General features: G+C 40.7%; 1 protein-coding gene across 4 annotated transcripts in view; it reads left to right on the top strand.

Moving 5' to 3' along the window:
* Positions 1-14,506, top strand: part of FAM135B (family with sequence similarity 135 member B) — a 219,138-nt gene that overhangs the window by 114,588 nt on the left and 90,044 nt on the right. For all 4 annotated transcript variants that reach the window (XM_033076038.2, XM_033076055.2, XM_033076045.2 and 1 more), the window contains one exon: positions 10,244-10,323. In XM_033076038.2, the coding sequence (XP_032931929.1) occupies positions 10,244-10,323 (80 nt within the window). The remainder of the gene's footprint in view (positions 1-10,243; positions 10,324-14,506) is intronic.

Here is a 14,506-nt window from a genome sequence, read left to right as displayed (position 1 = left end):
ATGCCTATCACTTTCATTTTTCTCCTGTTTCCAGGAGTGGGATACAAAACAAAATGTAGTGTAAATAACCACGTCTCCAAACCTGTTTACCCATTTCACTCTAGAAGCATTACAGCAGCACTTTAGAAATCTCATGAGATACAATGCTTGTCTTATTCTACTGAAAAAAAAAAAAAAGAAAATAAAAGGTACTATAAAGGTTTGAATTCATCTCCAGGAATATTCAGCTCAATTTATATATATCAAATATTTTTTTCCAGTTTCTTGATTGCACCCAGAACAGGTGAGGGTTAATTCTCTCTCTCATTCTCTCAGATAATCAGAGTATAAGTTTTTCCAGGTGCTTCAGTTAGAAAAGCACAGAATCTCTCATCTTTAGCTCTTCATGTAATATAAAAACAGATTGGAAAAGGTTACTACTTGACTGTGAGACTAAATTAAACTGTTTTCAAGGTTTCCTATTGCTTTTGAGACAAGAGTATAAGTGCTCATATCCTTACTGGGGTCCTAATTTTTCTGCCCTTTCCTTTCACTGCCTTTCTTTTCCAACAATAAAGCACATTTCTATCTTGCTCTTTGTTCACCATTCTACTGCCCACTCCTCTTCACCCCTACCTTGCTATGATGAAGGAAAGGGAAGTAAAGGGCAAATTGCTTTAAAAGTATGAATATGGGACTAAATAAAAGATAGCATTGCTACCTTGATGAGGATGAAAGGGCAAGAGCCCCTGAGGTGAGCACTAAAGGAGATATAAAGAGAGCTGGTTGTGTAATTGTCAGAGAGCTGCAGGGCTTCACGGGCTGGAGGTTTTATGGCTGGTGGGAATGCAAGTTTCTGCAGAGGAGAGATGATCTGATGAAACTACAAGTTGTATAAAAATGGTCAAGGTTTGGGCTTACCTGGATCCAGATGAAATCCTTGCTTGACAAGCACTGAGTGCCAAGTGTAGGCTCTCCTTCAGTGATGCACTGAAATACTTTTGTGGACATTAGAGCTCTTCTGTCAGGAGTTGGGTATATTTTGTCCACATTATGCCCAGAGCAGTATGTTCTTGAGAACTTCCAGCCCTAAATCCTGGACTCAGGACATAAGTATCTGTTCTTGATCCAGGGAGTTGCTGACCACCTTCTGAAGATTCTGAGAACCCATGTGCACTGTTTGCTTGGATGAGAAGGAATCACACCAAGCACATCTCAAGCCTGCAGAAATGGGCAGCATCTGGTTTTAAACAGGATTTTGTGTCATAATAAAATAAGAAAAAATAAAAAGAAGGTTGCCATAATTTACAGTTGAACAATTTCATCTTATTGAAAAGTTTGCTTTCATAGACTCACTGTATTTTTCACTGAGCCACCCGTTCATTACTTACTGCACTGCAAAGAGGATATGGCTCACTCTACCCACTATTAATTTTAGACCTACCCTCATCTATAGTTAAAGAGCTTGAAAATAAAACTGGGATGAGAATTGTAGAAATTTGATGTGATGAATGGCTGTGGAGTCTGGATGGGAGCACTGCAGCTGTGTTTGACTGACCTGCCCTGGCACAGCAGCTCTGGGCATCACAGAGGGAGATGCCAGACAGATCTGTCACTGGGTCTGCAAGACAGGCTTGAGAAAAGCCTTCCTCTCCCACCTCTAGCAGCCTCCACAGTGAGTGTAAGATTCCCTGGGCTGTCTGAGGTGTTCTTCCTATTTCCAGAAAGGTGAGAAGAAAACGCTAATAGTGTTGATGACTTCTGTGAACAGCCACCTCCTGCCTGCTGCCAGCTCCTGTGTCCCACACTCACTCCCTTTTTTTTCTGGGCTATTCTAGAGCCTGCCAGAAGCTTGAGGTAGAGTTAGGTCAGAAAAGCTTATTGATATAGTATTTAATTGAGAAATGTCTGGATTTTTTAGATGTGTCTGAAATATTTTGTGGTCATATTGTAGGGCTTCCTCATGCACAGGGTATTGCACATTGTGCTTGCTTATATAGCAATGTAGTAATTTTTCTAATATGCTCCACAGTCTGATTTATCTGTCTGTTTTTAATCTGAGGTGTAAAATTATCACTTTTTCTCATGATCTCCTGTTTGAATAGTCAAACAACCCACCAAAATATCTATATACAGAACAGGGATGGATTTATACAGTGCACTTGTGTGTGACTCATGCACTTTAAAGATCCACCAGTTATTGACTCTGTTACATATGTAACCTAAAGCATTATCACCACAAACAAGGAAAATTCTCCATTGTTTTATGAAAACTTGCAGAATTTTTGTGGCTACACCTCTAACGTTTCACTGAAGGGAAAGGGGAAATAACCAATGGTCTGCTTGCCTTCTTTGCCCTGGTTTTCTCCCTATACCTCCACAATGGGTATTGCTTTTTAGTTTTTACTTTTTCAGCAGGAAGCTACTCAGATAGAAAGCTTTATTTTTAAGCTTTGTTCCCCAGTGCTTGTGGAATGGAAAATAATTGTGTGTTTGGCAGATTATAGATTACTGTTTTTTTCTGGGAATCAGCCTGGATGGCCACAGATGTTTACTCTGTCCTGCATAAACTTCTGGAATTCCTATCAGGAAGCCCTTGGATGGTAACACACTTGTCAGTTCTCTGCTGGGGATCATCAGCACAGGACAGAAAGGTCACTTAATGTTGGTAGAGAGAGAATGAGGTTTTTTACATCTGAACACCTCAAGTTCAAAGCCCATGAAGTTCAGCCCTGCAATGAGATTTGAGCTCTCCTCTATTGCTGTTTTCATGAAATCCATCTTCTTTTCTTGCCTGTAAGGCTTTTTCTCACCGACTCCCAAAAGGCTGTGCTGCAGTACTTGGCTCCCTGGGAGCATTATTACAATGGAGAAGATTTGGTGATATCCAGGGGTTCCTGGAGGACAGCTCCAACACTGGTCTGAGGAGCAGCTGGAACTCCAGGCTGACTCATCAGGCTCAGCACACAGCTCATTTGTTTGCTCTATGTATTAGCTTAAGGGTTGTTTGTTTAAATGCAGCCTAATCTGGGATGAAATTTTAAGCCTTGGGGCTGTTCAGGTATAATTCAAAGCAGGTGGAATTTGAACTTGTCTGGCTCCAGTGACACTGTTACTGAGCCAAAGGCTTTGATTTCCATGCTGCTGGAATGATCAGGGAGGAGAAGTGTGGTCTGTCAGTGCTGCTGCTGGGAGTGATCTGGTTTGGTGGTGTGATGCATCAATGTTATGTTACAAATTGCTTCTCTCAAACCAGTCAACCCTTCTTTACCTGGGTTTTACAGTGCCATTACAAGCCAATAGAAGGAGGAGACAAGTAGGCAGCAACAAAGAGCTGAGATACTCTGGTATTAATCTGAGAGGAGGAAGGATGGAGTCCAAAGCATCAGTAACAGGGCTGTACCACCCTGCTCTGTGTTGGCTTTAATGTAAATCCTCTGGAATTAGGCACTGCCCTGTACTGTGATTAGATCACTAGAGATGATATGATGAGTTGTCTGTAGTCAAAATGTTTTATGATCCTAACACCAGCAGAGGAGGTCTGAGCACCTCAGTGTAGAGGGACTGAGAGGTGTCAGCAGCTCTGCCCCATGCAGGGGGAGGCAGGGGCAGGCAGTGGCACCCAGCACATCTGTCAGTGCAGCCAGGCTCCCAAGCCAGCCAGTGGGGTGAGGCAGTGCAGGCCAGCAGGGATTAATTTGTGTCCAGCCACAGGAAAACAAAGGAGCCACTCCAACTGTTTAAAGATTAGAAATTCACAAATAGCCAGCGAAGGTGGGGATGGCAAATTCATTGCTACTGGGGTGACCCATGCAGTTTATCTTACAAGAGAGAAGGGACTTGGAGTAGTATGCACTGCCTGCATAAATAACATTGTCCTGGAAATAAAAAGGATCAATGGCTTATAAATCATTTGGAAATTTACTGAGCTTCCCCTAAAAACAAACTGGCTTTTTCATTCCTGCTTCTGGTAGGAGCTCATTTGATTTTTTTTTTTTCTTTTTTTTTTACACGGTCTTGCTCCTTTGCCAGCTGCAGTTTTTATGTCTAAACTGGATTTATTCATGGGTAGTTTATATGAGTTTGTTCTTGTGCCAATGTTGTACTTTCTTGTACCTCAGTCTTCTTTCTTCCTGATTATTTTCCTCCCAATATATTTATAGATGGAGAGGGGATCTGATTGAGCTCTTTTGCTGAGTTAAGTGTACCAAGTTCCTTTAGTTCTTAAAATCAGCTTGCTGTTTCCTGATCTTCCCTTCACAATGCCTGTACCACATTAGCTGCAATTTTCCATGCTCTCCCCACTTTACTGAATAAAGTTTTTCTGAACTGTTCTTCCCTTTAAAGAGGAAGAAAAAACAGTCACAAACCAGATGTTTACTCAAAAAGAGGTACTGCCTAGCCTAACTCTAATGAGCCAGACTCAGCCTAATTGCAGTAAAACAGGAATTGTGCTGCAGTTTCTCATTTATTCCCTAATTATGCTTTTCCTTAAAATTTACTGTAAAGCCTTATGTATTTCTGGGGCCACACTCAGGGAGCCAAGTGACGTCCGTACCACTCCCTTTGCAAAATGACTGTTCAGCTTCTGCTCTTTACCAGCCCTTCTGTAACTTTATGGATTTCTTGGATTTTTTGTAAGTCTGTATTACCAAGTGTCCAATTCACATGTCACTTCTACCAAGGTTCTCTAAGAAAAATAGCTTGTTATTTTTGGAGGCAATATCTCATTTATCATTACTGTCAGCTCCCTATCACTACCAGGCAGTGCTTTCCTACACATTTGTGGTGGGAAACCTCTCGTAACTATTTTGGTGGCCTTTGCAATGTCTGTCTCAGTCTGATTCTCCAGGTTTAGGTAGAGATTTTGATCTCCACATCGTGTTCTGTTCTTTGTAGTTTTCATGCGCATGGTTCACATAATTTTGGAGAGGGTCACTCAGCTGGGAAGAGATGAAGCTGTCTGTAGGATTTCTCCCTAAGCCTGAAATTCAGAGAGCTGCTTACACAGAGGGAGAAGCCATGTCCCTGCAATTGCTCTCCACCCAGCAGCATCCCACCCTCAAGGCTCTGCTGCTGCAGGGTCCTCTCAGGTGAGAACAGATTACGCACACTCCAGGAGAGCTCAGGAGACAAAACTGATCCCTCTTTATCTTGAGGGGGTTGGAAGAGCCTGGTGAGGATGACCAGACTATGAGGCTACTCTTTGATGACAGCATTTAGAGCCAGCTGGAGATGGTTCACTTTGTTCTGAGGAAAACCAGGCACACTGTATGGTCAGGTGCATCTGCTGCTTCTCAGCATAATTTATGCCATTCATAGCTCAGAGTGCCTCACTGGAACAGACGAGTGGTCTTAGCACCCCCAAAAAAACATTTTCCTTCTGCTATCCTGTTAGAATCATAGAATGGTTTGGGTTGGAAGGAACCTTCAAGTTCATTTTGTTCCACCCCCTTGCCAGGGCAGAAACACCTTCCACTACATCAGGTTCAGGGCCACATCCAACCTGGCCTTGAACATTTCAAGGGATGGGGCATCCACAGCTTCTCTGGGCAACCTGTGCAGGGCCTCAGCACCCTCTGAGTAAAGAATTTCTTCATAATATCTGACTGAAATATATTCTGGTCAAGTTTGAAGCCATTCCTCCCTGTCCTGTCCTTTAGCAGGGACTATGGACAGTGTTCAGTCACCCAACAGTGTGGGGTTTTTTGGAGACACTGAAAAAATGTTTTATTTATACTCAAAATAACATGGCTTCATTTTATATGTTGGTCTCAGTGTCACTCAGACTGGTACAACAAAGAGGTATGGGACAGTGGGATGGGGAAGTGGAGACATATCTGTGTTTAATGCTGAAGAAATTGTGCGGGACTCTGCATCTTGCAGTGTATTTTATAACATATTTGATTTCCTGTATTTTGGTCAGGAAACCCCTCCTCACAATGCACAAGCTATCATGAGTAACATCCAGCTTTACAGTGTGGGAACAAGAACCTTCAAATTTTTGGTTTTGCTTGGTTATAAAGTCACTGTTTGGCAATTCCTCCCTGCTTACAAAGGCTTAGAGGAAGCTCTGAGGAGGAATGGATAATGCTTTCATGTCTAATGATTTAAATATTGATATGTGCCCTAAAAATAGGAAAAAAAAAATCCCAACAGCCAGCAACCACACAACAGTAATGGGTTTTGTTTGGTTTCCTATAAGGAGGTTGCTTATTTTAACTGGACAATAAACATTCTTGTGAAACTCAAATGAGGATGTCCTTGGGTTTTTCTGGCCACCCAAGGTGAAGCTGTTCTTTGCTTATATACTGCTTGTGATGTTTATCTCCTTTATTTACCTCTTCTGTTAACGTTTTGCCTGAAACTGTCATTGAAAATATTTTCAGGAAAAATATTATTATTTTTTAAGGAATAAACTGATAAATCATGAGCACTAGTATTTCTCTGTAATTTTAAATTCAATCTACCAGTTTGAGCCTTTAACATTTTCACTGCCCTGTGTACTTTTTACCATGAATATCTCTGAGGTGTTGGGGGGATCTGAGGTCCTCTACATCTCTGCCCTCTGCCACTAATCCAACTGAGCACCTTAAGGTACAAGTCTTTGCAATGCTCTCATATGCTCAACTGAACCAACAACAGGACATTTAGAAACCTCTTCTGACTAGTAGATGATTCTCTAAAGCCTTTCTTTAGGAAGAATGTATCTAATTCCATGATGATTTATACCAGAACTCCTTTATGCCAGTGTGTTATCAAGGCCAGACTTTTTGGCATTAGGTGCCAAATGATCTGCAATAAATCATGTATTAATAACTGTTTATTGCCATTCTTTTTATTAAGAATTTAAACATGCTTGGTCACTTAAATATATGAGATACATTTTTGGCTCCAATCCTTAATAGTGCAGAATTTGCTAGTCTCTGGATTCTTTTTGTATCTAGACCTTCAATCTCAGAGGGGGACCTTAGTCTGAGATTTCCTTAGGTTTCTATGACTTTGCTATGCATTTTTTTACTTTGGCTAGCTTACTTTGGTGGGCGCACAGGAAGACAATGACTTGTGACCCCTACAATAACTCTGCCATCCAAATGAATTTACCTAAATTTAGGGGCTGAATAATGAAAGGTTTAAAAAAGATGAAGACATTTATTTTATGTCCTTGCACCTACTCCATTTGGCAAAGGACACAATGAACCCTGTTATGAAGACACCAGTAGTGAGGTATCTTCATGTGCTTTTGATATCCAAGGCAGTATTGCCTGGGCAATGAGGAAATAAAGGTCTGCCCAGCATCCTCCAGGAGCTGAATTCTCTAAATCTGCTGAGAGTTATGACTGCATGGCCATCACGGCCCAGAAAGGTTTTGGATGTCCCACCCCTGGAAGTGTTCAGGGACAGGTTGGATGGAGCTCTGAGGAGCCTGGTCTAGTGGAAGGTGTCCCTGCCCATGTCAGGGGGTGGAATGAGATGGGCTTTAAGGTTCCTTCCAAAACCATTCTATAATTCCATTATATGAAAGTGTCACCCTAGGCACCTCTGTATAATCTCTCCAGCTTTAGATGGCTTAATCAGAAGCACCAGCCAAGCCACTGAAAATCAGTTTCCTACTGGAAATATTTAGGGCTGCATGGGATGTTTCTGAACATGAGACACACAATGAGGGAAGGCTGACATTGCCATAGTGTGGCAGGAGGTACCCAGTTAGATATTCCCTGAAGGAGCTGCAGCCTGTGGAAGCATTTGCACGGGAGTGGGGAATGTGTGAAGAGGAGGGAGCAGCTGAGAGGTGCTTTTATGGACTGATACTAACTGCCATCCCCATCCCCATCCCCATCCCATCTCCATCCCATCCCCATCCCCATCCCCATCCCCATCCCCATTCCCATACCCATCCCCACCCCCCCTGAGCTGCTTGGGAGAAGTTTAAAAACTGAAGCCAAGCCTGGGAGAAGGGAGTGGGCTGGAGAGAGGTTTTATTTTAATGTCTGGGTTTGTTTCTTACTACTCAATTGTGAATGAATTAAATTAATTTCCCTGAAGTTGAATCAATTTTGCCAGTGGCAGTAACTGGTAAGCAATCTCCCTGTATTTTTCCCATCCTATTTTTCAGCCTATTTTCTGCTGCTGTTCTGTTGATGAGGGGGAGAGAGAGTGCATGTGGTTGAGAATTTGGCTGTTAGCCAAGGATAACCCACCACAATTCTGAGCAGCAAAAATCTATAAAGAAATGGCCAGACAGTTACAGATTATTATTCTTTGGAGCTGATCTAGTGGAATGGGCACATGGTAAATCTTAAATATCTGCAGATGGAGGAGTGTTGTGTTACACTAATGTGTAATACCACTTTAATACCCTGTTAGTGGTATTTGGAAATTATTAGAATTTATGAGTAGTCCACACAGAGTATTTTTGTCAGTAAAAAAATAGTATTGCATAAAATTATAATGAAAATTCAAAGGGTCTTAAGGCATTATTCTTGTACTTGCTTTAGAAAAAATCAGGATAAATACTATCAATTAAAAACTCCTGCATAGTGCAAGAACAACATAATGGAGAAAAAAATCGGGTAGTTTAGATTTGGCTGATGTTATGTTTATTTCGGTACTGTGTGTATTTAAACATGAGCTGCTTTTATTTTCTTTCCTGAAATCTAACATGTAAACAGAGTTTTCACGCCCAACCTCTAGACTGAAACAGATACCTAGAAATCTTTAAGGTTGTGCTGAAAGTATATCCCAGTTGGGAAGGAGCTGCCAGCTGAAGCAGAGTAACATGGGCTTTCAGCTGTGAAAGACATGGAACAATTGCCTCTGAAGTGGTGCCTTTTTGTTTTTGTTTTGTTTTATTTTGTCTTCTCCCCATCAAACTCTTCAGCTTTTAACTTCAGACAGACAGATCTAGTTCCTTCACTATTACACACTTAGCAAAGATGTTATTGGTAAGTGTAGCATGTGTGAGATTTTCATACAGGAGTTCACAGAATGGTTCAGGCTGGAAAAGACTTTTGCATTTAGAGGCTGGGACAAAAATCAGGCCAAAACTATCTGCAAATACTAGTGGGTTAAAGGAATTTATAAACAAAGAGACCAAAGGAGGGAAAATCCAGAGAAAGGGAGACTGCCACCACAATGGTGTTACAGTGAGTTAGTGGGAGGTCTACAAAGAAGTGGAAGGACCCTGAGCTACAATTTCTGGGATTGGGCACTGTACTGAACACTGCCTCATCCATGGAAGTAATGAAGGAAGACTAGAATGAGTTTTTCCCTCTGTTTAGACTGAACTAATGTTTTGGGCACTGGAACAGGCTCCCCAGGGAAGTGGTCCCAGCACCAAACCTGTCAGAGTTCAAGAAGCATTTGGACAATTCTCTCAGACACATGGGGGGATTTTTGGGGTGTCCTGTGCAGGGCCAGAAGTTTGCCTTGATGATCCTTGTGGGTCTCTTCCAATTCAGGATATTCTGTGATTCTATGTGTAAATTAAACCAGTGAAATTGCTGATGTTTTCTTTTTCTGTCTTCCTTCACCTAACGCAGAAAACAACCAGAATAATTGGTTTAGATATGATTAACAGAGTCATGGCATGGCAGGGACCACAGTGGCCATCTGACCCAACCTCCCTGCTCATGCAGGGTCACCCCAGAGCACATGGTACAGGATTGTGTCCAGACAGCTCTGGAATATCTCCAGTGAGGGAGACTCCACCTTCTCTGGGCAAATGATTAATGCTAACGTTTTCTTGGTAAGGTGGACTCAACATGGAAGAGCAGAGTGATAACTATCATGCATTGTTTGAATGTTCCTAGATGTGAATTAGCACTTTTGTTGTCTTTCCACTGAAGTTTTTATTTTTGTTTTTGTTACTTTTTTTTGGTTTTATTACCTTTTTTGTTGTTGTTTTGAGGGTTTTTTTTTGTTGTTTTATATTAAATTTTTGTCACTCCTTGTCTGATCTAGGGAGCTTTTAACATACATGTTTCTCTATGTCTCCTTTTCCTATAGGAGACCAAGTGCTTTTCACAATCTTTCTTCATTTTTCACACATCAGGCCACTGTGTCCACTCTGCCTGGTAAAATAGAAGGGGCCAGATTAAACCCACTTTAATAAAAGCTAAAAAGCAGAACAAAAGATCCTAAGCATGCCTGTTCTCTTGAGCACTTTTGAGTGCAGATGCCCAGGATGTGCTCTCACAGAATTTTAGGTTGGATCAAGAGGTGACTTCTCTAGCAGTGTCTAATTTTCATCCTTTCTCTCCAGGTATTACCAGATAAGAGCTGGACTGAAGATCCCATCCAGGATTCCCCACAGGCTGTTTGCTACGATTGCAGGACAGACAGGTAAGCAGGTCCCAGAGGAAAAAGTTCAAAAAGCTTGAGTATTTAAGGTTTTTAAGGTTGTCTTTTTATTTATTTATTTTTTAATTTTTTTTTTAAAAAAGGTATTTTTCAATTTGGAAACCTGGTTCAATTAAAACGCAAAATTGTTAGACAAGCGTCATAAAACACAAATAGTTATACCAAAATCTGAGAAAATCACCTAAAAAACCCCTCCCAAACTCAAAAGCTGAAGAAAGAAATTTCCTTGGAAAATCAATGAATACATAAATAATTTAGTCTAGGTTTGGAAAACATCTTGTTGCGAAAAATCCTCAAGGAAGAAACAATATTATTTTACAACAAAGTCCAGTGTAATTTTCCCTTGGCAGATCCATAATCCCCTGAAGTTCTTTTGATCTCTGGAAATGTCCTCAAATTACAGCAGTTTCTGGCATAAGTAGTCTTAAAGTAATGAAATAACTGTCAGTGAAGACAGCTAGTTTTACTTTCTTGGGGAAAAAATATTCAATAACAAACAATAAAAAGCCAACTACTACTGTTCAGAATAAATTATGTTTTATATTTACTTTTTTTTTTTTTTTAGAAAATAATATTTTCTTCTCCCTCTTAGAAAATACTGAAGATTCTTTCACCTCCTCTAGAAACAATTCATGGAGACACATGGTCAGGGGAGAGGCTGGCAGTGCAGTTACAGGATTAGCAGTTGATTTTCATGGTGTTAATGCAATCCAGACTGGGCTCTAATAGCTTGATAGGGCTGACATCAAGACAAGGGATATTTAAGCCATTAAGGCTTTAAACAGTTTCTCCTTGGCTATCTTTGCAAGTACTTCCTAATTGATTTCATAGATCTGCAAGAGTGCATTATTTAATGGGACTGAACTTAAAGGTACACAGGCCATAATCAGGGTGTTTTTCATGCCACTGATGTCTCTCAGTGTGTGGATATCTGGGGTAGGGCTAATTAAATTGCTGGGCATGCTTCAATAAGACACTCCTATTAAAATAGCATTACAACAAAACAAGGGTGATATAAAATAGTGAATAAACTCCTACATCACCAGCAAGAATGACTATAAAATAAGTGGCATTCATGAGTTTGGCTTATTTTTAATCTTTCCTTTATCGGGTTCGTAGGATCTGTGAAAACGGAGAATATATTTCGGAAATGATTATGAAAATTCATAAAGTAAAATCTGTGAATATATGCAGTAATAAAATATATAAAATATGGAAGTATATAAAATAAATAAGAGGCAGTATTTCTCTTCCAATGCACATGGCTTTTTATTTTTATTAAATGTACAGGATTTACAATAAAACCTTGGGAACTGACAGCATTAGCAATGTTTGCTTCCCACTAGATGTTTTCAGCAACAGAGGCAAAACCCCCCCTAGTTTGCAATAATTCTGCAGATGGAAAGCTGTAGTCTGTACTAGGTAGTCCCTTGGTGGTGACCAACCAAATGTGTGCAGAAAGAACTCCATCACAGAACTGAAAGCCTTGGTGACCTACCACATGGTCCAGAGTTTATCCATATCCTGTGTAAAATTTAGGAAGGGAATGAGCTGTGTGGCTCTGTCAAATCACAGGAGAGCTGTGCTGGAGCCCAGGAGCCCCTGTGGTCACTTATGTCCTCAGTACGGACCACTGGCTTGTGGTGAGTCAGGGTGCATGTACAGAAATGTGCTGTGAGCATAAGTATATTCATAAAAACATATACATTTCATTCACACTCCTAAGCATTTTTAACAAGGTGTGTTTCCCTAAAGACAAGACAAGACTGGTGACTGGGGACTTTTCACAGAATCATGCAATCACAAAATGTGGAAAAGACCTCCAAGATAAAGTCCAACCTTTGGGCCAAATACCACCTTGCCCACTAAACCATACAGTGGAGTGACACTTCTACTCGTTTTTTGGACACTTCCAGGGATGGTGACTCCACCACTTCCCCAGGGGGCTTGTTCCAATGCTCGCTCATTCTATCACAGAAGACATTTTTCCTTATATTCAACCTGAAAATCCCCTGAGTCAACTTGAGGTAATTTCCCTGTGTCCAATCACAAGTTGTCTGGGAGAAGAGACTGACCCCTACCTCCTTTCAGGCTGTTGTAGAGAACAATAAGGTCTCCCCTGAGTCTTCTCTTCTCCAGACCAAACCACTCCTGCTCCCTCATAGGACTTATATTCCACATCGTGCTCCTCATTTCTGATCATTGAAAAGGACAGAGGGAACAAGGCTTGTTGTGCACAATCTTTCGTTGCTGTCACGCAGATTTTGCACCCCCACGAAATTCAGCTTCCTGTCTTTTAATAGATACCACGACTGAAGACTGCTTCAGGCTTGTGCAGAACAAATTATGCTCTCTGCTCATTCATGTGCAGCTCATAACAGCACAAACTCCATTGCCCTGAGCACCACTCCTACAGGGCTGAGTTAATGCAGACATAGCCTGGATTTAAACCCTAGAAATGCCTTTCTGAGTGGATTTATGGGGCTTTGGCCCCTGGTGCTCTCCAGCAGCATGGCTTGTTAATGTCACCATGTGGAGGTGTGTGCCTGCAGCAGGCAGTGGGCTGAGCCTCTGGGACCCAAGCATGAACAGCTAGAGGAGCAGGGAAGGTGAAGATGCCATCTCACAGTTATAATTTGTATAATTAGCTCCTTGGCTGAGTTGTCTGATGACCCACTAAGTGTCTACCATAAGATTTTAAGTTACTGTATAAATTTTGGGGCAAGGAGTAATAGAAGTAATGAGCATACAGTCATTCCTTGATTTCCAGGCTACAGGCCTAAGCTGAAAAACTGCAGGAGCTTATCTTAAACGTATGTATTTAAAACACGGATTTTTGCTCTTAAGTACACAAGATCATTCCTCAAAACACTGTGAGAAAGAGCAGTGCTCAGAAACAGTCAGGATTAGCTGTTTTGTCTTGATGTTCTGCACTGTATGAAATAGGGGAAAGTGGAGACCAGAACAGTGCAGAAGAGGACAAGTGAAAGAACATGGCATGCATGGGATAAATCTTGGCAGCCAACAGAGACTTGGAGGGTGAATTACAACAATGAGGATGCCTGATAAACCCAATCTCAGAAAGAATATAAATTTCCATCTCCTCTGCAGTGTTTTGCAGTAGTCTACACACCACTTGAATGCATTAGCATTTTGGAAAATAATTATTCTTTAATAGTGAAAGCTGCAATTATTTTTTTTGGTAAGTTTTCAACCCACTGGGCCTCACTCCCATGTACTGCAACCAGCAATACTCATTGGCTAACAGCTTGCCTACTTGTTTACCTTACAGGCCAAGGAAATGTTTTGCTGGGTGAACACTAAAAAAAAAAATATTTTGCATGGCATATAACTAGAGAAATTAAAAAAAAATATTTTGCATGGCATATAACTAGAGAAATTACTCAGGACTTTGTTTTGTGTCCTGACCTCCTTTTTTCTCCACCCAGAAGTACCACATTACCAATTCTCAATACTCCAAATAGACAAATATGTTTGAAAACTTGACCTGAAAATGTAATTGCAAGTAATACAAAGCATTTAAGAAAAATTATCACTGGCTATGCTAACTTTTATTAGACTGTAGAAGTCTTCCATCTAATTTTAGTCAATTAAATTGGGTTATTGTTTAAAAGTGCAGAAAGCCAAGGATAGCCAAGGAATGTGGTTCTTTCTTCATTTTTCTCATAAAAGGCAGGGAGATAAGATACAACATTTCTTCCAGACAAGTCAAGAAAAAGCAAATGTGATTGCCATTACACATTATCTCTTTTTGTTGGTGATGTAAAATTGTGTACCCACAATTTAATGCTTTTTCATAAAATGGAATACCTGACTTTAGGTGACAAGAAGAAGCACAATTTCAATTGTGGTATGCAAACAAAAAATTAAGAAGTAGGAGCATCAGGAAATTGTGGAATCACAGAATCATTTAGGTTAGCAAAGGTCTCTTAAGATTGTGTCCTACCATTACCCTAACACATTAAAGTTACTCACCCATGCCAGCACTAACCCATGTCCCTAAAACAAAGGACATTGCTGTAACTTTTGTCTGAACTATACAAGTTCATGATAAACCACACTGAATTCCTTTTCCTATAAATTAAATTACTTAATTAAATTAAGCCTGTGACTACCTTTCACCTAAGACATGATTTGAAGGGTT

This window comes from Catharus ustulatus, chromosome 1 (genome assembly GCF_009819885.2).
Source record: "Catharus ustulatus isolate bCatUst1 chromosome 1, bCatUst1.pri.v2, whole genome shotgun sequence".
Taxonomy (NCBI): Eukaryota; Metazoa; Chordata; class Aves; order Passeriformes; family Turdidae; genus Catharus; species Catharus ustulatus.
This window is presented reverse-complemented; position numbering and strand designations above follow the sequence as displayed.